General features: G+C 42.2%; 1 protein-coding gene across 3 annotated transcripts in view; it reads left to right on the forward strand.

Annotated features, from left to right (window-relative positions):
• The first annotated feature begins 18,946 nt into the window (after window positions 1–18,946).
• The window catches only part of Cyth3 (cytohesin 3), a 112,420-nt gene continuing 106,464 nt past the window's right edge, over window positions 18,947–24,902 (forward strand). For 2 of the 3 annotated variants that reach the window (XM_087195873.1, XM_004840447.4), the window contains exon 1: window positions 18,947–19,110. In XM_087195873.1, coding sequence (XP_087051999.1) covers window positions 19,080–19,110 — 31 coding nt within the window. In that variant the 5' untranslated portion in view covers window positions 18,947–19,079. Of the gene's footprint in view, window positions 19,111–20,043; window positions 20,198–24,902 lie in introns of those variants that run through there. The other variant, XM_087195874.1, reaches the window with a different exon arrangement.

Consider the following 24,902-nt stretch of genomic DNA (forward strand, 5'->3'; position numbering starts at 1 on the left):
AGTGTGAATGCACTGAATGGATTGTATAACAGTGTAATAACTATTGTTATCCTTTTATTATTTGATGATGAAATTTTTTGTTTTTTCATAACATTAAAAAATAAATGTGGGGCTGGGGATTGAGCTCAGTGGTGCCACCACCTGCCTCGCAAGCCCAAGGTCCTGAGTTCAATCCCTGGTACAAAAAATAAAAATAAATAAATGCAACTATATACTTAAAAGTAGTCAAAATGGTAAATCTTATACCATATATTTTTATCACAATTATATACATAAATTTAAAAAATCATTTAAAAGTACAATTCAATGGCATTTAGTAAAAGGTAAAAACGATTTGTATGTTCTGAAGAGAAACCCCAGTATTTAATGGCATTTAGTACATCCTCACTCTTGTTTGTTGGTTTGTTTTTTTGTGTTTGTTTTTTAAAGACAGGGTCTGGCTATGTAGTTTAGACTGGCCTTGAACTCACCATGTAGCCCATGCTGGCCTGGAATTCACAGTGATCCTCCTGTCTCACCCTCTCAGAGTGTTGGGATCACAGGCTGTGCCACTGAGCCTGGTACATACCCAGGTCTACCAAGTGCCCACAGATTTCCATCACCCCTAAAGGAGATGCCACCTCCATTCAATACTCACTCTTTTTTTTTTTTTTTTTTTTGTACTGGGGATCCAACTCAGGACTTTGTGCTTGCAAGGCGGGCGACGGCACCACTGAGCTAAATCCCCAGCCTACTCACTCATCATTCTATTCTGCCCCAGCCCCAGGCAACCACCAATTTGCTTTCTGTCTCTTTGGCTTTACTTATTCTGAATATTTCCTATAAATGGAATCATACAATATGTGGTCTTTGTGTCTGGCTCTTTCATTTAGCACTTTTTTTTTGTACTGGAGACTGAATGAGGGAGTCCTGAGCTACAATCCTATATATATATATTTTGTTGTTGTTGTTGTTGTTTTTCTGGTACGAGGGATTGACCTCATGACCTTGTGCTTAAGAGGCAGGCGCAGTGCGATTGGGCTACATCCCCAGCACCCCCCCCCTTATATTATATATTGAGACAGGTCTTGCCAAATTGCCCAGGCTGGACTTGAACTTGTGATCTTCCTGCTTCAGCCTCTTGAGTACCTGGGATTACAGGTGTGTACTACTGTGCCCACCAGGGCTTAGCACCGTATCATGTGTCAGTGATTCTTTTCTTTTTATCCCTTCATTAGATGTTCGTAGACATTTGGGCTCCTTCTACCTTTCGTGACTATGAATAGTGCTGCTTTGAGCATTTGTGTCCCAGGATTTGTTTGGGTGCCTCTGCCGGGATTGTTTGGTTTCTCTTCGCTCTCAGTTTCTTCCTGTTCTTTCTAAGAAGGCTCCTAGATACCTTTTTGGATTTTCTTTGTGGGACTGGGTATTGAACCCAGGGCCTTCACTGAGCTACATCCACAGCCCTTTGTATTTTTTTTTAGAATCAGGGTCTCACTAAGTTGCTAAATTGCTCAGGCTGGGCTTGAACTCCCCATGTAGCCCGTGCTGGCCTGGAATTCACAGTAATCCTCCTTCGTCATCCTCCGAAATGGGAGGGGACACAGTATGACTGAAATTCTGCTCCAGCCTGGCCTGTCACAGGAAGAGGCCGAATGGGCTTTAGGCCCTGACAGCATCAGAGATCATCAGCCATGGAATTCCTCTGCTGTGCAATTTTCATCCTCTCTTTATTTGTTGAAGTGAAATTTATAGACCATAAAATGAACCAGTTGAAAGTGAATGATTCAGCCGGCCGTGGTGGTGCACGCCTGTAATCCAACCACTTGGGAGGCTGAGGCACGAGGATCGCCACGAGTTAGAGGCCAGCGTGGAATACATAGTGAGACCCTGTCTCAAAAAAAGAAAAAAAGAAAAAAAAAGGAAGGGCCCAATTCAGTGGCATTTAACACACTCATCATGTCATGTAACCATCACCAAAGCATGTGCATCACCCCGTAAGGATCCCCTGTGCCCCTTAAACAGTTAGATCACGAGCTGTTTGAAAAGTCAATCCTTTGCATAAGGTCCTGGTCCCTGGCTCGATACCTACACTTAGACAGGAAAAGACATTTGTTATGTCCAAGTGGCAGGATGGGGACTGGATTTATCTCTTTTGGTGGTGGTGCAGGGGATTGAATCCAAAGCCTTCACACTAAACAACACCTCACCCCCCCAACCCCCACTTTGAGATGATCTCAGCAAGCCATGAAGTTGCCTAGGCTGGGCTCAAACTTTTGATTTTCCTGCCTCAGCCTCTGAGAGTGCTGGGATTGCAGATGTGTATCCCCAGGGCTGGCTAGGCATGGTTTTGTTTTTTGTATTCCAGATGCTAGGGAGTCTTGGAAGGAGCAGGGACAGTGGAGATGGGGATTGCAGATGGCTCTATTGTCTAGTTGTGTGGTCTCAGGCAAGTTAAAGTCTCAGACCCTCACTTCCTGGGCTCTACAAGGGACAACAGTCCTCTGTCTCCTTTGAGCCTGGCAGCATGCAGGAGGCTGGAAGGGCGATGACTAAGCCCCAGGCTGCTGACTGGAAGTCTCCTGACTTCGAGCAGGCACCACTAGAATGTGCCCTTGGCGTTGCATGGAGGTGGCCACCAGCACCCCCCAGAATGTGATTTTTGTTTGCTCGTTTTCCAACTCTTCCTTACATGGAGAAAAATGCTTGAGGGTGTGTTCCCTTTTTTCTATTTGTAGAAGACAGTTCTTCAGTTCCCAGATGGAGTCTGAAATTCATTCCCTTTGCAAGGGAGCCACACTGGCTGCTCCTGGATGGGGGATTCTCCTCTCTCCAGGCATCCTAAGCAAGACTCCTATCCCCCACAGCCATTGGAAAGATAGACTCAAAAGGGCATTAGTTGCCTGGGGCTGCTATATGAGTGACCACACACTGGGTGGCTTAAAGACAACAGGAACAACTCCTTCCTCTCTCGTGGTTCAGGAGGCTGGGAGTCTGGAATCCTGTGGGTAGGAGCCCTAATCCTCTGAACCCTCCTCTTCTTTCCCTCCCCTTCTACTCCACCCTCCTCGTTTTCCTTCTCCTTCTCTTTCTTCTGTGGTACTGGGATTGAACTCAGGGCCTTCACATGGATCTACAGCCCCAGCCCTTTTAGAAAAATGTATTTATTTTGCAACAGGGTATTGCTAAGTCACTAAGTTGTCTAGGCTGGGATGAAATTTGCAATCCTCCTGCTTCAGCCTCCCAGAGTGCTGAGATTACAGGTGTGTGCCACTGCACCCAGCGTGTTGTTCTTATAAGGACAACAGTCATCAGATGTAGGATCTACTCTAACACAGTCTAGTACTTAACATCCGCAGAGACCCTCTTTACATATAAGATCACATTCTGTGCTTCTGGGAGGAGTTGGGAGAGGGGTCTATTCAGCCCAGCACGCAGACAAAAACTTTGAATGGGGCCAGGGATTTAGCTTGGTGGTGCTGCACCTACCTTGAAAGCACAAGGTCTTGAGTTCGATCCCCATTACCAAAAAACAAAACAAAACAAAACAAACTGCAAATGGCAGCAAGGATCTAAAAATCCCAAATGTACAAATCTGATTCACACAAAATTTTGGAACATAGCTTTAAAGCCAGACCTCCGTTCCCATCCTTCTCCTCTGTGTGTGTGTGCACAGTGCTGGCAATTGAACCCAGGACCTGTGCTCCTCCTTTTTCTTTTTTTTTTGGTACTGGGGATCAAACTCCGGTCTTTGCGCTTGCAAGGAAGGCAGCAGAACCACTGAGCTAAATCCCTGGCCTCTCCTCCTTTTTTAAAGGCACTACTGCGCTGTGTTTGTTCTTTTGAGGTTAATGCTCCTGTAGCTCTCCTGTGTCCTTCCCAGTCAGAACCACACTGCACTGGGAGCCACTGTGCACTTGGGGTCCTGAGGGAAACAGGCAGAGCAGGGGCTCCTTGAGGGTGCCATGGTGAGGGAGCTGGGTAGAGGACATCCTTCAGAGTGCAGGAGTGACATCCCAGAAAGCACAGGGGACAGAAGGCCCATGCTGTCATATGGGTCTGAGAAGTTCTCCGCCAGCTCAAGGAGCCCTAGAGCAGAGGTTGCCCTAAGAGGAGCCCTGACACTGAGACAGGTGGTGCACACCTGTCATCCCAGCACTCTAGGAGGCTGAGGCAGGAGAAGTCCAGCTGGGGAAAGTTAGCGATTTAGTGAGACCCTGTTTCAAAATAAATAACATAAAATAAAAAGGGCCAGGCTTGTGACACAATGCAAAGGCCTTGGGTTCAATCCCTACTACTGAAAAATAAAATAAAATAAAAAAGATGTGAAAGACCCTACTTAGCAAGACAGACTCCATATTGCTGCCTGACCCACCTGCCTGCCTTTTAGATGAACTCAGAAGGAGGAAGCTTAGAAACCTCCTCCCCTTAGAGAGTCTCTTAGAAACAACAATGAATCAACTGTTGTTTTACAAATGTTCTAACAGCAGGACGTTCAGCTTCTGTACCTTTCGCTTGCTTTGCTAGTTCTATCCCATAGGGGGACTCAAAACTGTTGGCCTCAAAGGTGTATAAAACATGTTTGTCTCCCCCCAGTCGGGGCTCGCGTCCGATGCTCGGCTTGGGTCCCGGCCAGTAATCAACTCCTGTGTGGATTTAATATCGGTCTCTGGTTGGTTCTCTCTCACTGGGTGCGACAGATGAGCCCTGAGATGTCCTTGTCCCCTGTCGTTCACCTGGTATTCCCTCCACCATGACAGCTCTTATAACTACATTAGAATATCAAAACCAGAATGTCGACACTGACGCCGCAGGGTGTGTGCGCGCAGTCTCAGGTCAGTGTGTCACCCATGGAGATTCACACAGCCTTCACCACAGTCAAGACCCAGAGCTGTCCCTGCACCGCCAAGGTCTCCCTCTTACCCTTTCTAGTCATACACCTTATCCTGCCTTCAAAACATACCAACCCCTGGCCACCACTAATCTGTTTTCCTTCTTTAAAATTTGTTTGTTCATTTGTTTGTTTGTGGTACTGGGGATTGAACCCAGGGCCTCTGTGCTGAGCTATATCCCCAGACCTGTTTTATTTTTTATTTTGATACAAGGTCTTGGTAAGTTACGAAATCACCCAGGCTATGATTCTCCTGCCTCAGTCTCCTAAAGTGCTGGGATGACAGGTGTGTACCACCACACCTGGCTTCTGCCTCCCCTCTTTATGATCTTGTCACTTTGAGAATTATGTAAGTGGAATCATAGAGCAGGTGACCTTTTGAGGCTGGCATTTTCACACTCAGCATAATGCCCTTGCCATCCACACAAGTGGTCAGGTGTATCAGTAGTTGGTTCATGTTCTTATTGGTAACCAGGGTTGTGTGGTATGGATGTACTAGTCTTAGTGATTTGCCTACTTACTGCAGAACACTTTGTTTTTCTTCACCTTTGGCTGTCACAAACTGCTATGGGCATAGGTGTGCATGTGTATGTTTTATTTACTCTGTAATAAATGTTCAAAACTTGTGATTACTAAATTGTATGGTAAGTATATATTTAGATCTTTCCCTCCCTCCCTCCCTCCTTTCTTTCTCTCTCTCTCTCTTTCTTTCTTTCTTTTTCTCTTTCTTTCAGCAGTACTAGGGACTGAGCACACAGCCAGTAAACTAAGCTACATCAACAGTCCTCTTCTATTTTGAGACAGGATCTCACTAATTTGCTACATTGACCAGGCCGGGCTTTAATTTGTAATCCTTCTAACTCAGCTTCCCAGAAAGCAGGGATTACAGGCATGCACCACCAGACCTGGGTATATATATGTATGTATGTATGTATGTATGTATTTATTTATTTATTTTTGTTTTAATTTTGAAAGCCTATTTTTGTTTTTTTTAATTTATTTTTTATTTTTTTGAAAGCCTATTTTTAATGTGCCTAAATTAAGTGCTGAATCAGTAAAGACGTAGCCATTAGATCAGAAATAAGATACATTAGTTCATTGTCACTGATATTATTTGTTTTAAGTTCAAAAGCTTTAATACCACAGTAAGATGTAAAATTAAAGTGAGTTATAGTTAGAAAAAAACAAAATTATCATAATTTTCCATTATGAATTTACTTCAAAAGCTCATTTAAGTATCATAGAAATATGTCACTAGAAGTGAATTAAGGTAACATGAATTAGTGAAAATAAATATATGAAATCCACTGGCTGCGTTCCCATCGTGATAACTAAAATTTAAGACTGCATTTATCAAGTGTTTACAAGAACATAGAACAACACCAATTCTTAGAAATTATGGTTGGGAATATAAGATGGCAGAACTGCTTCATTGCAGGATGCTTGTGGTCTGGAAGATGTCCCACTTTCCTGGTATCCCTACCAAAGAATTGAAGAGGACACACAGAGAAAGTAAAACCAGCACAGGTTTATTTAAAACAAAATCCCAAATAAAGGGTGGGAACAGGCCAGTGAGGAAAAAGCTCACAGCCCAAAAGGAGCTGGCTTATATGTGGTTTTCCTGGGAGGGAGCAGCTCTTTGAACTGACACAGGGAGTTATTCCAATCAGGGACAACCCTCCTCCTGTGGGAGGGGTAGTTTTTGTCCTTATATGGACTTTTGTAGAACTGTCCTGGCACTCAAAGACCATGGGGTAAGGGGTCAAAACCACAATGCAAATGACATTGTAATTAATTATAATTAATTTAGGGTTACTTTCAGGTGCTCAGGATGGTATTCAGCACATGCGTCCTCAGGTGTGGCTCGGTTATCAGAACCAGATGCTGACTGCAGTTTTGGAGAGCTGGCTTCCTCTGCATCTTGTGCTTCTCAGCCTCCTCCAGGGGCTTCCTCCTCCTACCCCCTGCCTCAACTCTGAAAGTCAGTTCAGCAGATTTTTTAAAGTGATGCCAGACAACACATCAATTACTAGATATTTAGCCACAAGTAAAGGAAATTATATGACACCACAAACATTTTCCTATGATTGTATATAGCGGTATTATTCAATAATAGCCCAAAAGAGAAGCAGCCAAATTTCCACCAATAAGCAAATAAACAAAATGTGGTATGCAACATACAATGGAATATTACCCAGCCATAAAAATGATTTAAATAGTTTAAGAACTCTATTATGTATCACAGTGACTCTAGTTATCATTTTGAAGTATTATATAGTTAAAAATTCCCGCAAGAGTTGCATTTAAGTATTCTCATCATACCAATAAAAAAATGGTATGTGAGAGACAGTAGATGATAATTAGTTCAATTTGGCCATTTCACTATATATATTATATATACATATATATATATATAGTTAGATAGATAGATAGATAGATATATCATGTCATATAACATAAATATGTATAACTTTATTTTTTAATTAAAAATAACTTTTAAAAAATGAACTATTGACTAATCCAACAATAGAAATGAATGTCAAAATCATTGTGTGAAGAGGGAAAGTGATGAGACACTACAGAGTATACCCTGGCTGCTTCAAATCTACAAATTTCTAGAAATGCAAATGAATCTGTAGTGAGAGAAAGCAGACAGGGGTTACTCTGACAGTGGTGGGGACTGGGCTGAGCTGTGAAGCAGCAGGAGGAATTTTGGAGGGTGATAGAAAACTTTGGTGCCTTTACATGGTAGTGGTTTCACGAGTCTACCCACGTGTCAGAACTTAGCAAGCTCTACACTTCATATGAATGTGGATTACTAGATATAAATTATACAGCAAAGAAGTTGCAACTTAAAAAATACAATAGAGGGCCTGGGATTTAGCTCAGTGGTTTTGTCCCCTGCTGTGCAAGCACAAGAGCTGGAGTTCGATCCCCGGTATCAAAAACACCCAACAAACTAAACAAAACAAACAAAAAAATACAGTAGAGCCTTTTGAAGAAGGAAATCCAAACATCAAGAAGCAATCATGTTGTACTGAATCCAAAAGCTGTCTAGAATGTTTTATCTCCATTCCTAAAAATGCTGTATTGGCTCTTATTTGCCTAGCACCTGTATGTTTCATTACAGTAATGCGATTAATTTATATTCCATTTTTGAGAGAGAAAGAGAGGACTTTTTCTGAGATAATAATAAAGAATGTCATAATAGTCACCTAAAATCCTGTTTTCCTTGACTTTTCTAGTTAAAACTTTTTGAAAACCAATTGTTTTGCTAATTAAAAAGGAGGGTCATTCTCAGATGACACATTTTATATTCTTTCTTTTCTTCTGACTGGAGGTGTAAGTGAGTGCTTTGGAGATGTGTCAGCCATCTTGTTACTGAGGGGAAAAAAAATGTATGTTTTGTTTTAAAGGAAACTGCAGAATTACTATCCAGGACAGGTATAACCCTTGACATTCCCAGTAGCGCTGCATGAAAGATTCAGTTTCCTCACGTGTTTGGTATTGGCACTAACTTTATTATGGCTGTTTGAATAGGTGTGAGATGATGTCTCTCATGGTTGTAAATCTGCATTTCCCTAGTGGTTAAAGATGTTGAACATGTTTTTATGGCTCCTTTTCCATTGGTATATCTTTTTCAGTCAAATATTTTGTCTTTTACTCGTTTTCTAGTTGGATTGCTTCTTCCCCTTCCCTTCCCTTCCCTCTCTCCTCCATCCTCCTTCTCCTCCTTTTCTTCTTCCTCTTCTCTTTCTTCCCCTTCTCCTTCTTCTTCTTAAGGTGCCAGGGGTCAAACCTGTACAACTGAGCTACATTTCCAAAGCGCTCTCTCTCTCTTTTTTTTTTTCCTGCTAAGTTTTTTAAAGTTCTTTATAAATTCTGAAATGAAGGCTTTGTCAGATATACAATTTTCCAATATTTCTTCCCTGTCTATACCTTATCTTTTTATCCTTCTGGTAGGATCATTCACAGAGTAAAAGTTTTAAATTTTGATAAAGTTCAGCTTATCAATTTTTTCCCTTTTGCTAATTGTACTTTGATTTCATGTTTAAGAACTTTTCACTAAGCCCTAGGTCCCAAAGATTTTGTCCTATATTATCTTCTAAAATGGTTTTACATTTGACATTTAAATCTATGATTCATTTGGAGTTAATATTTATATAAGTTAATTTTTGTTTGGTTCAGATTTCCTTTTTTAGTGTTTGCCTATAAATATCCATTTGCTCTAGCACCAGTGGCTAAGAAGGCTAACTTTCTTCCACTGAGTTGCTTTTATATCTTTGTGCAAAATCAATTGGCTGAGCTGGGTATGGTGATGCACAGGCCTGTAATCCCAGGACTCTGGGAGGCTGAGGCAGGAAGATCAAAATTTCAAGCCCAGCCTGGGCAACTTAGCAACTTAGTAAGACCTTGTCTCAAAATAAAAAGTTTTAAAAGGTCTGGGAATACAGCTCAGTGCAAAGGCCTGAAGTTCAATCCCCAATACCAGAAAAAAAAAGTCAGTTGAGAGTCAACTGGAGAGGAGAGGCTGTTCCCGCGTCCTCCACCTTGTCCCATTGAACTGCGCCCTATCTCTCCACCAACACATTATGGCCGCCATTACTGTAGCTATATAAATCTGGAATTCAGGTGATTTTTCCCACTTTGTTTTTCTCTTTCCACATTGTTTTACTGGGTATAATTCCTTTGTCTTTCTATATACATTTTAGAATAATTTTGACCCTGTCTACAAAAATATCTTACTGGAATTTTGATAGGAATTACTCTAAACCTATATCTCAACTTGGGGAGAACTGACATCTTTATTCAACCTTTTTATTTTGTCAAGTCTTCCTTTTTTTTTTTTTTTTTTTTGAAACAGGTCTTGCTGTGTAACCTAGGCTGGCCTCGAACTCATGACAATCCTTCTGTCTCAGCCTCCCGAATGCTGGGATTACAGGTATGTACCACAATGCCCAGCTCAAGTAATTTAAAAGGGATTATGCATTACACTGTATTTTTAATTTCAATTTCCATGTGTTCCAATACTGTTTATAGAAATACAATAGATATTTTATATTAATCTTATATCCTGTGATGTTGCTGAACTCTTAAATTTTAGGAACTAGGGCTGGGGATGGAGCTCAGTGGCACCTCCCCTGTCTGGCAAGTGCAAGGTCCTGAGTTTGATCCCTAGTACCCAAAAAAAAAGTTTTAGGAACTTTTCTGGTAGATCCCTTATGATTTTCTACAAATACAATTATTTCTCCTGAAAATCAGGGCACTTAGTTTTTCTTTTTTCATCTGTATGCCTTTTCTTTCTTTCTTTCTTTCTTTTTTTTGTGGAGTCAGGGATTGAACCCGAGTCCTTGGGCTTGTGAGGAAGGTGGCAGGACCACTGAGCTAAATCCCCGGCCACCTTTTATTTCTTTTCTTGTTCTATTGTGCATGGCTAAATAGCAATGGTGAAGATGAAATCCTGGTTTTATTCTCAGTGTTGGGGGAAAGAATTTGTTTTTCACTAGTAAGTGATATTTGTTGTAGGTTTTCTTATATATTCTTTTTTTATTAAGTTGAAAAAGTGCCTTTGTATTCTTAGTGCTTTTGAGTTTGTGGTGTTTTTTGTTTGTTTGTTTTTTTGTGACAGAGTCTCATTATGTAGCCCAGGCTGGCCTCAAACCCACATCGGTCCTCCTGCCTCAGCCTCTTAGAGTGCTGGGATTATAGGTGTGCACCACCATACCCAGCTGCTTTTTTGTTTTTAATAACTAATTAAGCGCAAGGTCCCGAGTTTGATTCCCGGTACCAAAAAAAAACCCTAATTGTTCTTGAATGTTGTCAAATGATTTTTCTGCTTTAAATGATTCGATCATGTACTTTTTTTCTTTGCCTGTTTTTAACCTGTCTTTACCTGTAACCTGTTATGATAGGTTACATGGATTCATCTGTGAATATTGAACAAAGCTTGCATCCCTGGAATAAACTCCACTTGTTCTGTTATAAAATTCTTATTTTTAGGTACAAGAGATCGAACTCGGGTCCCTGTGCCTGCAAGGCAGGCAGCAGAACCACTGAGCTAAATCCCCAGCCCAGTTCTGTTATAAAATTCTTTTTATACATTGATGAATTATGTTTGTTAATATTTTGTTTGAGTTTTGTGTCTATATTCATGAGGGATATTGTTTGTCATTTTCCTTTTTGTTACATTGTCTGGTTTTGGTATCAGGGAGGTACTGTTTGTATAAAATATATAGGGTAGTATGTCTTTTTCTTGTCTTTTCTGGAAAAGATCACGTGGAATTCAGGTTGATTCTTTTTTTTTGGTACCAGGGATCAAACTCGGGTCCTTGCCCTTGCGCAGCAGGCAGTGAAACCACTGAGCTAAATCCCCGGCGCTCAGGTTGATTCTTTAAATGTTTGGTGGACTCCTTTACTGACACCCTCTGAGTACAGAGATTTCTTCTCCGAGAGTTTTAAAATTATGAGTTCCATTTCCTTTATCATTATAGGTTTTTCAACTGCTCTATTTCATTTTGAGTAAGTAGTGATAATTTCACTTTTTGTGGGATTAATCAATTTTATTTAAATTGTCCAATTTAACTGGAGTGTAGCGTTGTCCCCCCATCCCCTTCTTGGTCCTGGAGTGGAACTCAGGGCCTTGTGCATACTGAGCTATACCCCCAGGCCTCCTTGTTATTCTTTTGATTTCTGCAGAGATGCATTTGATTCTAATATTGGTAGTTCGTATCTTTTCTATCTCTCTCTGTTTTCACTTTTGTCGATCTTGTTAGAAGTTTGTCAGTTTTACTCATCTTTAAAAAGAGCCAAGTCTTCAAAAATGAAGTAATTAATTTTATTGTGGCAAAAAATCTATAACATTGTTTTTCACTCTGATTTAGGATTTTTGTTCTTTCTCTTTATTCTTAGAGGTTTCCTGTGGTGCATCTTCCCATGGACTTCTTCGGACTTGTCCTTTCTTTGGGGTTTGCACAGCTTGTTGACTTTTGTAGGCTTATGAGTTTTGGGGGTTAAATTTAGGAATTTTTGGCATAAAGGTATAGCTCAAAGAGAATGACTTTCCTAGCTTGCAGGAAGCCCTGGATTTGATCCCCAGCACTGAAAAAAAAAAAGATTTTATTTTCAGCTATTATTTCTTCAAATAAGTTTCCAATTTTTGTTATATTCCCACATATCCCTGAAACTCTGCTCATTTTTTTGCAGCCTGTTTTCTCTTTGTTATTAGAGCAACAATTTCTGCTGCTCTTTCAAGTCCACCGATTTTTTCTCCTGTCCCTTTCTGCTGTGAGCCTAGCCATTAAATTTCTTTTTAGTTTTTTTCCTTCAGTTCTAAATTTTCCATTTGGTTCTTCTTTATATCTTCTATTCCTTTGCTGAGATATTCTTTATCTTTGCTGAGACTTTCTATGTTTTCATTTGTTTCAAACATATTCATAATTGCTTATTGAATGTTTTTCTAATGGCTGTTATAAAATCTTATTTAGGTAACTCTAACATCTATGTCATCATGGTATTGACTTTGTTGATTGTCTTCATTCAGCCTGAGATCTTCTCGATTCTTGGTGTGGTGAGCAATTTTCAATGTATCCTGGAGCTTTTGGTATTGTTATGAGACTCCTCCCTCACTGGGGATTCAACCCAGGACCTTCACACTGAGCTACATACATCCCCAGGTCTTTTTTAAAAATTTTGAGACAGGGTTTTGCTAAATTGCTTGGGCTGGATTCAAATTTGTGATCCTTTTGCCTCAGCCTTCCAGAGTGCTGGGATTACGTGAGGCATGCACCACCAAGCCTGAGCGAGACTGAGTCTTACCTGAACATTCTCTTACCTGCAGCAAAGAAAGGGGGGGCGGATCTCCTAATTACCACTGAACTTCAGGTTCCCCTTGGCCTCCACTGATACCAAGGGACAGGGGTGGCCTTGTTAAGGTGTCAGAGTCAAAGCCCTGACTTTCTATGAGCTCCCTCTCTGACATCAGACCAATGGGAAGGGAGAGGGGCCTCAATAGTGCCTGGCTGAAATGAAGACCCTGCTCTCCATTTGGCCTCCTTCTCCAATACCACCAGTCCAAGGAGTGTGGAGGTCAGGACTCCTGGCTCAGGCTTTGGCTGATGCTGGTGGGGGTGTGGTGGCACTGGGAGACCATTATTGTCCTGCTAGGCTACGCCTTTCCTGACCTTTTGGTGGATAGAGTAGTCTTTTTTGTTGGACTTTTTTTTTTTTCTACTTCAATTGGTGTTTCTGGGTTTCTGAATTTCTGGTTTCTCCTGCATCAAGACTGGAATAAAGGGCACAGAAAGAAGACCAGGGAATTTATCATTGATTGCTCCTCAGGTCCTGAGGTCCCTAGCCCATCTGCCTTCTCTCCACCTTTCAATCTTCTTCTTTTTATTTCTTTTTTTCAGTACTAGTGATTGAACCCAGGACCTTTGCACTGAGCTACATCCTAAACCTTTTTTATTCATTTGAATTTAATTTAATTTTATTGTTGTACGGGTGATCGGACCCAGGGACTTCTCACTGAGGTACACCCTCCATCCTCTTTAACATTTTTTTTGAGACAGTGTTGTCTAGGCCGGACCCAAATTTGCCATCCTCCTGCCTCAGTCTCCTAGTGTGCTGGGATCACAGGTGTGTGCCACCATGTTAGGCTTCAATCTTCTTATGTTTGTTTCCTATACAACATCCATACGTGGTCACTGCTGTTAGTAAGAGGAATGGGGAGGACTACTTCCACTTCATCTTTCTGGGATCAGGAGTCTATGTAAATGATATTATTATTACTTTTCTTCCTTTAGTGTTGGAAATTGAACCTAGAGCCTAGTGTGTGCTGAACACATGAAGCTACACCTCCAATCCTAAATGACATTATTTTTATTTTATTTTATTTTTTTTGGTACTGGGAATCAAACTCAGGTCTTTGTGCTTGCAAGGCAAGTGACAGAACCACTGAGCTAAATCCCCAGCCCATAAATGATGTTATTTTTTAACAATGAAAGTGATCAGTAAGTTTTGGAATCTGCTTATATTATGTTGTTAAAGGAGAATAAAAAGAGATTTAACATTTTTTCATTGGGTAGCTGATCTGAAGAAATGAAATCATTCCATATTTTTATCCTAATGAAGTAGGGACCCTCAGTAGTTTGCTTAGATATTTGAAACTCACCAATAAACCTCAATCACATTTATTAAATGCTAAAAATGTATTCATTTAAAATCAAAAGTTATTGGGGTTTGAGGGTGGCATAACCCTGTGATCCCAGCACTCTGGAAGGCTGAGGCAGGGGGACTGCAAGTTCAAGCCCAGCCTGGGCAGCTTAGGAACTTAGTAAGATCCTATCTCAAAATTTAAAAAAGGGATGGGGATGTAGCTCAGTGTGAAGGCACTGGCTTCGATCCTCAGTACTTGGGGAAAAAAAGAAGTCACAAACTGCTGGCCCCTGTTGAGTCCCTAGGGCCCCTGTGTGCTAAGAAGCAGGATGTAGAATGATTAACGCCAACATGGGGCACAGGGACTCCTCCCTAGATTCCCTTATGGAAATGGACATGTGTAGCTGTTGCCCTAAAAACCCAGTTCTTTCCTGCATTGTTGAGTATAAAGTGTAGACACTCCATAAACTGAGAGCACAGAGTAAAGTAGGGGTAGATTCCAGAGGGCAGGCTGGGAATGAGGCTGGGAGACAGCTACTAGAAAGTGGCAGTGAAAGTGAGGTGTGTTCCCTAAAATCCAGCTTGGCTCCCTGCTTGGCTGCCAGATGATCTAACCTGTGCATAACCAACTGGAGCAACTTTCTCCATCTGTGTGTAATAGTAACAGCATTCATTGAGTGATTACTGTTTGCCACGCACTGTTTGTGTTCAATAGCGTGTCATTCTTGTAATCATTTTACCAGGGTTTGTTATTGGTCCCATTTCACAGAAATTTCACAGAAACTAGGCATAGTGAGGAGAAGCAAGTTGCCCTAGGTCACACAGCCAAGAAGTAGAAGTAGCTGATTTTATAGCTTGTGTTATCGAGATGCTAGTGGTAGCAACTTTGTGATGGTAGATCCTGGCTGAGACCCAGAGACAATGGGTATTATATGGCTGTTTCACAGTGGCAATAAATGGCCAGAAAGCATGGCTGACTTCTGCTATGTTACAAGTCACACTGCAGAATGACACTTGCTTGGGCATAGTTAGGCCTTCTGAGTCACAGTGCCCCACGACCAGTGTTCTGTCATTGTTTGCTGGCTAGAAGCACACTTGGTATGCAGAAGACTACGGTCGCAGAAGACTACGGTCACAGCAGATGTTCTATGTCATTATGTTTGTCATTTTACTCTTTTTCCCTTTCTGTCTCCCCCCCCCTTTTCCCTCTCTCCCTCTCTCCTCCTCTCCCTCTCTCTTTCCCTGGCCCTTTTAAAAAATTTTTATTTAGAGACACGGTCTTGCTAAGTTGCCCGGGCTGCCTCTAATTGCCTGACCCATAGTGTGCTTTTCACCTCAGGATAGATTCTCTTGATGATTTTAAATTGAACACTGCAGAATCTGACCAACTTTTTTTTTTCTGATCAACTTAATTTTTGAAAAAATTTTTTGAGGGACAAACTATAAAAAGGAAGAACTAGATAAAACAACGCAGCTTTTTATTACTGCAGAAGACAACATACAATTAATGTATGCCATGTATGCATAAAATAATTTTTAATATTGATGCTGCTTTGAGTGGGAATATTGCCTTTCTTCCAAGGGCAAATAGCTTGAAGTAAGGGCCAAGATATTTTTTTTTTCCAATTTACCATGAAAGAGAAATTTGACCTCTTTTGTTCTTGCAAAAACTCAAGTCACAAATCAATCTAAAAGGAATTAAGCTTGGTAACGTGAGGCCAGGGAACTGATGTCAGTTGTGTGGATTCCAGTAGGGAAAAAAGACCAAGGTGGACAGCACTGAACGATTGGAATGAAAGACAGAGCACTGTGAAGGGGGAGATGTGTAGATTTCTAAAAATTTAATGAGGCTGTGATTTGACTTGTAGACCCCTGTTGTTTGCTTGCTTGGGCAGAGTGGAGTATGATAATCTGTTGAAGATCATCTCCATGCCTAGATGAAATTAGGTTCTGGAAAACATTCCTTTCATGACTGAGCCTATAGTGAGCTGGCCCCGAGGTCTGTGCCTTCCCTGGACTGAACCTGCCCCTCCCAAGCAGATGTAACGGATTAGTCTAGGTCCCCATCTGCTGATAGCCACCACTGCGTCTGCATTTCTTGACCCTTATCAGAAGAGAGGAGAACTGCTTGGTTCAGGGTCTGGAAGTAGCCACAGCTTGGGCAGCCTGCACAGCATCTTTCTGGCCAGGCAGAAAAGAAATGAGCTCTGGCAGGGATTTGGGGCTTGTGACCCTTAGTGCTAGGAGAGGACACTTCTGTCTGATTTTACAGACTTCCACTTGCAGGGTGGAGATGAATGTACAGAGAAGTCCTGACCTTTCCAGAATGTGCACATCTGTGATTTCTTAAACTATTTCTGCCATGGTCAGAAGGCCAATAAATGGGTTTCAACATGTTTTCAAAATGTCTTCTACTTTTCTTGGCTCCAGTCATCTAGCAAATACTGTTTTCTCCCTTTTTAAAAAAATAAGGGGCTGGGGTTGTAGCTCAGAGGTGCAGCGCCTGCCTGCCTGGCAAGCATGAGGCCCTGAATTTGATTCCCCATACCAAAAAAAAAAAAAAAAAAAAGCCACAGCCTACAGTGGATCGTTGACATAAAATAAAAACAGATTTACAGCCTCTGTTCTGAAGGTGGGTTTTAAAAAAAATTTTGAGACAGGGTCTTGCTATATTGTTCAGGCTGGCTTTGAACTCACCCTGTAGCCCAGGCTGGCCTCAAGCTCATGGTGATCCCCCTGCCTCAGCCTCCTGAGTGCTGGGTATTAAAGGAAAGGACCACCATGCCACCTGGAACTGAAGGAGAATGTCTATAAAGAGAGTAAGACAGGAAAATTATAGCTAAATAGTTATTTGTGTAATTATTTGCTTAATGGTTGTATTCCTTCTAAACCATTTGTCCCATGAAGATAGGGGCTAGAACAGAGACTAGAATATACAGGAGGTACCTAAATCTTTACTGTAAAACTGATTGCAACAGTGCAGTAACTAGGTTTAATACTATTATGTTAGATCTATATCTGCTGCATGAATTGCTTTCTTCACAAATTAATTTATAAAACTTTCAACATTCAAGCAAACAACCCAAATGTTAGACATAATTGAGTGCCTATTTTAGTGGATAAATGTGGAAACATTAATGTAATGCCTGTACACGAGGTGCCAGGGAGGTTGAGGCAAGAGGATTGACAGAAGTTCAAGGCCAGCCTGGGCTACATAGTGATTTCAAGGCCAGACTGGACTCCACAATGAGATCCTGTCTCAAAAAACAAAATATAGGGCCAGGATTTAGCTCAGGGGCACCATGCCTGCCTTGCAAGTGCAAGGTCAGGAGTTAGATCCCTGGTAATAAAAAAATGAAAAAAAGAAAGAAAAAATAAAAAAGTGACAGTTTTAAAGTCTTCCAGTTTCCCCAGTAAAGCACAGAAATGACACACACCCTAATCCTTTATCCTCCCAACATTTTTGCAGGCTTTGTCAAAATGGGGGCAATATTTTTACAAACCACTGGATTGTGCTTTATTCTGATTCAAATAAGAGAAGATGGAGATCAGAAAAACAATTTTCATATTCATAATCTGAGAGACGCACCTCCAGATCAGTCTAAGAAACCTAAAGAATTAGGGATTGACATTGAAAAGCATATGTAATTGATAATATTTTTGAGTTCAAAGCCTCACATAGCACATTATCAAGTTCAAAGTATACTGTCTTCTTTTCTCAGCAATGATACTGTTATCCCCAGATAACAAAGCTGACAGGAACAAGATTAGGAAGCCACATCTGTGGGTTGGGACCTCAACCTACATCTTCTGACTCCCTCCCAGGCCTCTTTTCTGTGTTGCAGTTTTATCACACAGGGAGCCAAATATCTTATCTACACCCAGAAGTGTCCTTATGTTTTAGGAAGCATCAGAATGCCTGGGGTGTTTAATTCTTCAGGTTATTGGGAAATTGAACTCTTTGGAACCATTCCACAATCTTTTACAAAAAGGTGAAAACTGCTCTGATAGATGACGGTGGAAGGAGCCTTTGATTCAATGGGTACTTTGTAAATATAAAACAGTGGCTGGAAAATTCTATTACAGATGAACTATCTCCTCTGTTACAATGTTTGTTCTGTTTAATGCAATTTGGTTCGTGCAGAAAGGGTTGGGAGGACCTACATTCAACGCTACAGGAGTTACTGGAAACGAGATAGGAGGAGACAGACGGTCCATAGATGTGGAACAGGGGCGAACTGAGGCCTTCCGCCAGCTCCTGGCTGTACCCACGGGAAATTGAATTGAGAACTCCTTCTGCATCGTAAATCCAGGGCAGCTGGCAACCATTCAAGGGAGATTGGCGCTAACTCCAAGGGCATCTGACGCCAGGCCGGCCAATCCTTCTAAGGCGCTCTAAGGGGCTGGGCCCCAGGTGTGCTGGATTGAGATTCGGTTCCAGCTTCATGACAACACTCATTACAAGCCTTACACTTTGTTAATTTTAAAACGCGCGCATCGCAAGGAAAGGAGAGGCTCCATTATACGTTAAAAGCTGTAGGGCTGCAATTTTTCTGACACGTCCTGGGGCTGGAGGGAGAAGGCCTGATTTGGTGCGCTCATTTCTAGATCTTTTTCTCCAAGCGCACGTGCGAACTGGACCCCTGGACACGTAAAGAATTAGGGGTTGACATTGTAGAGTGGGGTATCCTGTTGTCCCAGACCCAACGTGCGTACCCAGGTTGCTGGGAGAGCCTAGAGAGGTGTGGAGGTACACGCGCTGGGGGACTGCCCCCCTAGAAATACCGAGATCGCGGACACCGCCCGGCGCGGCCGGTTCCCGCGGGCGGGGCCGTGCGGCTTCGAGCTCCGCCCACCGCGCCTAGGACGGGGCGGGCCCTAGGTCACGTGACGCCGCGCCGAGCGGCTAGCCCCGCCCGGCGGGAGGAGGCCTGGCCACGACCCGGGCCGCGAGCTGAGGAGCCGCTTGGTCGCCCGCGCGCGCCTCAGACGGCGCCCCCCGACCTGGCTCCTCGCCCGCCGGCCCCGGCTCTCGGGAAGCGGGAGTGGCTTCAAGATGGACGAAGGCGGCGGCGAGGGCGGTGGCGGTGAGTGTGGGAAGTGTGTCCGGCCCACTGGCGGCCTGAGGCGGGGGGTCGCCCGAGGAGACCGGGTCCGGGGCGGTGTCGGTGCTGACTGGCGGCCGCGCGAGGCCCGAGGCGCGCCGGTCAGGGCCGGGGCGAGGGAGTCGCCGCCCGGCGCGAGCGACAGCGGGTTCGCCCCGGGCCGGGGTCGCCGCGGAGGCTTGGGGGAGGAGGTCGTCCTTCTGGGGCGGGGGACCTTAGGGGACGACCTTTTCTGCATCCTGTAGCCGGGAGCGTCTACGCCCTCCGGAGCCCAGCCATGTGCTCTATCTACCCCTTTTAAGCTTCTGTTCTCAGGTGGCAGGAACGGGCGCGCCCGTGGGAAATGGGGAGGGCAAAGTTTTGAATCGGAGCTCCTTCGGCTTCCGGGTGGGGAAAGGAGAGGGGACGTTGATTGGAAATCATGACCCCTTTCCTGGCTTTAGGTCAGAAGTGGTCCCTGGAAATTGCTTAAACGAGAAAGGTGGGCAGCTGAAGGAGTCCCGATCTGGGCACGCGTTTTATGGAATAGCAAAGGTTACAGAGTCCTGCCCTCCCCAGAGCAAAAAAAACCCGAGTTACTGTTGCAGAGGGTGGGAGTCTAGAAGCCACAGCCAGCAGCAGAGGTGCGAGCTGATAGCAGTTGTGGAGGACACCTTTCCGAAGTGGATCATGCCCATAACCTGGCGTGGCTCAGGATGTATGTGCCTGAGGATCCGTTCCCTTTTGCTGGAAGAGTCGTGTTTATTGTAAATTATTTAATGGAATACAAATTACTGTTGTGTTACGCCGTGAAATAGGTTTTCAATAAGATAACGTACCTCTCTGTATGGAATGGGTCATCAGTTTGGAAAGCAAAGGGTTAAACCCATTTTTTTTTTTTTTTACAGAAACACCCCAAGTTGAGGCTTCCTATACTTTCTCTAATGATCTCCTTTTTGCTGACAGACGGAATCGTCAGAACCCAGTATAATAAGGGAGTGTTTAGAAGAATCTTAATTACAGGCTGCTGGAGCAGCTGCCTGTAAGAATCAGCAGTATTGAAGGCTTCAGGATGAAGTGGTTAATCAAGGTGCCTTCTAGAATTCAAGTGCTGCTCGGAGGGAAATGTTTGTGCTTAAAAAAGTGATGCCCTGGAGCTGGTGGGAAGTTGGCAGGATTCATGGCATTTGGCGAGTTCAGTTTTCATAGTTAAAGCCAGGGTAGTTCTGTGTCACCCAGTGGGCGTGTTGTTTATGAAAAAGTGCTGTGACGAAAAGGAGCCCAGTTGGAAACCCTCCTACAGCCAGGCTGTCAGTCTGGAGACACCGGATCCTGACAAATGAATTTCCTCTGGATGCCCTGCATTTTGCCTATTGCATTTTGGCATAGTAGTTTTCCCCTTGATAGAAAATAAAGGCAAACAACCGTAGTATTTAAACGTTTGACATTAAAATCAAGGAAACTAGCTGGCTTGGCGATTTTGTTTGGGAAGTGTTTCTGACTCTTGACTAAAGAAGTGTGGAGGACTTGAAGGTAAAGGGAAGTTAGTGTTCTCCAGCAGCTTATAGATCTTGAGAACCATAACAGAGGGTGAAATTATGTATCAAAAGCCTTAAAATTACTTTTTGGCTATTAATATCTCTCCTGGCAATACTGTATATCACAGGGAAATAACTGAAATGAAAAAAATGTGATCCATGGAGATGTGCATTACACTGTAATTGTAAAAAATTGGAAACAGCAATGCTCAGTGGTAGAATGGTGAGGTAAATTTGATTAGTTTATTGACTGAAAGATTTTCCAACTATTAACAATAAGCAGTTTTCACGAGGCCTTGAGTTCGATTCCTATTAACCCCCCCCCCCCAAAAGTGGTGTTTTTTTGTACCGGGGATCGAACTCAGGACCTTGTACTTGCGAGGCAGGTGGTGGAAGCACTGAGCTAAATCCCCAGCCCTGAAAAAAAGTTTTGTACATTCCAGTCTGAACAGTGTAAAAACTGGTGACATTATGGTTGTTTTATTTTCTTAGCTTTTACATTTTCCATGTTTCTGGAATAAATGTTCATTCCTTTCAAATTTGAAAAAAAACCCCCACCTTATAAAAAGCATGCACATGTTTTAGATGTAATATTTAATTAACCTCTCTGGAACATTCAACAATGAACAGATATTTGATTGCCTACTGAATTGCAAGGCAGTGTGCTAGGTTCTGGAAAACAACTTTTAATCTTTATTGATTTATCAAATCTTTCTTCCTTGCATTGTGGAAGATACTTAAAAATGTTTGGCAATCTTGGAATAAGTAATTTTGAATCAAATGAAAATCTTTCACAGTTTTGGATTATGAGTCATAGTGATTGTTATATAAACTTGATGTGCTTATATTTAACTCTTATTGTTAGAGGTTTGAAGTTATACCTCTTTTTTTTAAAGATAGAGTCTCCATATGTAGTTCAGGTTGGCCTTGAACTCACTATGTAGCCCAGACTGGGCTAGAACTCACTATAATTTTCCTGCCTCTGATTCCAGAGTGCTGGGATTATAGGCATATGCACCACCACACTTGGCTCAACATACTTCTTTAAAGATAATACCATTTAGACTTTTAAAGAATGCCTTGTTTTAAATTCATGTTTTGTAAAAATAAAGTTCAATCTTTTGAGAGAAAACAATTTCAGTTGCCAGCCAATTGAAGCATAATGTTTTTGGTATACTTTTAGAGTAGAGGACAGAAGTTGCCTCTGTATAGGACAGAAATTTGAGGGAGTCAGTTTCAGTTCGGTTAGAAGGTGGGGTAAATATTCAAACAATAGCTATAGCAGAGCGTGAAAGTAATTTAATTAAAAGATTTTTTATTGTATTGGTCAGATGAAAGACTTTAAAAGCTGATTTCTCACTGTTCTTATAATTTTATTTTTTTCTTCAGGGTGTAATTTCTTCTTTCATTGTGAGATAAGGAGGATGGTGCACGCATGGCTGGGAGGCAGTTACAAAGAGGAGCGAGTAGGGGTACAAGATTATGAGAACACATTGTTCCTTATAATGTGTGCAGGGTGTAGTTAAGGTATTTTTAATTTGGTGCTTTGTTGCCTTTCAGTTTTTCTAGAACAGTTCTTGGGATATGTCTACTTGGAAGGTGACTGGCTAGTTTGGCTCATTGCCACCATCTGTCTGTCTGATGTTCCTCAATGGAACACTGATGGCAGATGAGGCGAATTAACTTTTTTTTGCTACTGGGGATTGAACTCAGGACCTTGCACTTGCGAAGCAGGCCGGTGGCACCACTGAGCTATATCCCTGGCCTGAGGTGAATTAACTTTAATTGGCCCCCCCCCCCCCGTGTCCTCTTCACTCCCATCTGTGAAGAAGAGGGTTAAGTCTGTGTTCAAGTGAAATGACACTCAGCCTCACTAATAAAATGAATGTAAATTAAGACTAGGTTGAGATCCCACCGTTCACCTGTCAAACAAGCGATAACCCTAAGTTTAAAGACAGAATGTTGGCAAAGCTGCCTCAGCATTTGCTGGTACTTAATTTTTTTTTGGTACCCGAGATCGAACTCGGGCCCTTGCGCTCGCGAGGCAGGCGGCGGAACCACTGAACTAAATCCCTGGCCCTAGCATTTGCTGGTAGGAGTGTAAATTAGTCACAGTTCTCAAGAAGGTTTATATAGTTTGTGTCCTGTTGGCTCAGATCTATTTCTTGCCCTTCCATTGCAGAGGGATTCACCCCTGCAGGCAGCATTTCCCAGGCCCTTGATCAGCTTAGTTGCCTTTGGGGTTGCCTTTGGTTCTTGGGAGCTGCTGGTGGGAGACAGGATGGAAGAAGGAAGTGAGAAACCAAATAGTTTCTCTTTCCCTCATTCTGTCACAGCCAGTGTCTCTGCAAGTGCCTTTTTGGCTCCAGCTCTTGCTTCTTGATTTCAACGCCTGAGCTTTGGGAATACCTTCTCCTTTGACCCTATAACCAAGAGGTGGGAGTTACTTTTTGCTCATGGTAATCTTTGGGCTCTTACCATTTCCTGTTTGACCTTGCAGTTTTTCTTTCACATTTTTAAGCAATTCCTTTTCATAAATTCCCTCTATTTCAGGCCCTGAAAGGGATAGCTTTTTCTCTGAGTGGACCCTGATGTATACAGGAGCGTTGGGCAGTAGCTTTTGAGGTTCAAGTTAAGTCTTTTAACCCAGCAATACCAGTTCTAGGAATTTAATCTGCAGACACATTTGTACATTTGTGAGATATACAGGCACAGCATTATTCACTACTTTAGTGTGTATCAGCAGGAGACCTGTGAAATAAATCATATACCCAGATGGTGAGTGAAGTTGTGAAGTTGTAGAAAGGAATGAGGAAACTCTTTATGAATCAATACAGAAAGAGCTCCAAAATATCTTGTGAAGTCACAAAAGCAAAGTGTAGGACAATGTTCATTGTATACTATTTTTTTTTTTTTTTTTTTAAGGAAATGCTCCTGTTAAACAAGGAACAAATAGCAATGCTTACCTGTTTGGGGAGATTGACAGAATATAAGTAGGGAGGAAATTTCTTTATATGCCTTTTCATTTTTTTGGTACTGGGGATCGAACTCAGGACCTCATGCTTGCGAGGCAGACAGCGGAACCACTGAGCTAAATCCCTGCCCCTATATGCCTTTTTATTTTTATCTGAACTTTTTCCAAACTTAGAAAACAAAATTTTATGGAAAAATAGTATACTGATAAGAAAATACTCTTTTGAGGGTTATCTGTATCTTCATTCTATTCATAGGAAACTAATAACCACTGTACTTTGTAAAAATTATATATATATATTTATATATGGTGTGTGTATATGGTACTAGGAGTAGAGCAAGTGCTCTACTGCTAGCCCTAAAATTTTATTTATTTATTTATATTTTGGTACTGGGGATCATAAAATTTTATTTTTAATTGACAGTAATACTAATTGCACATATTTATAGGGTATAATATGATGTTTTATTATGTTTATTACTGTACTTTTGAGTGTTTAAAAATGACAGGATAGCTTCTTTTATTTTTTATTTATTTATTTTTGAGACAAGGTCTTGCTATGTAGTTCAGACTGGCCTTGAACTCACTATGTAGCCCAGGCTGGCCTCCAACTCATGGCAGTCCTCCTGCCTCAGCCTCTTGAGAGCTGGGATTACACACATGCACCACCACGCCTGCCAGGACAGCTTCCTTTAGATATGCTTTTAGATCATAGTCTTTATAGCCACTTATTTAAATAATATTTTGGTTCCTACCATATGCCAGGCCTTGTGCTTGGCACAAGGGCTAGAGTGGTGAATAAGTCAGGTGAATATCCTTTGTTCATGGAGCTTATGTTTAGATGGTGAGACAAAAAGTAAAGAGGTTTATAAAATAATTACTCATTATGTTAAATGTGTTGAAGGAAGTCAACAAGAGATTGATGGAGAGAAGTAGGGTAGGTGATGAGACATGCCTAGGGGGAGGTATAGGGAATGCATGTGGCTGGATACAGCCTCTTTGAGGAAATGCTCCTTTGGGTACAGCCCATAGGGGTTGTGACTCAGGCAGAGAGAGAGAAACTGAGCAGGCGAGAGCTGAGTGTGTGGTTTGATAGAGGGTGAAGCAGGAGAGAGAGTTCAGGCCATTTAGCAGGTAACAGTTGGGGATGGATGGTCATGTACACCTGTAATCCCAGCACTCGAGAGGCTGAGGAAAGGGGATCACTGCTAGTTCAAGGACAGCCTGAACTGCATAGTGAGATCCTTTCTCAAAAAAGTAGGTAAGGAATGCAGATTTTATTT

Source organism: Heterocephalus glaber, unplaced genomic scaffold, assembly GCF_053883595.1.
Source record: "Heterocephalus glaber isolate CG9 unplaced genomic scaffold, H.glaber_assembly_v1.0 deba00001610, whole genome shotgun sequence".
Taxonomy (NCBI): Eukaryota; Metazoa; Chordata; class Mammalia; order Rodentia; family Bathyergidae; genus Heterocephalus; species Heterocephalus glaber.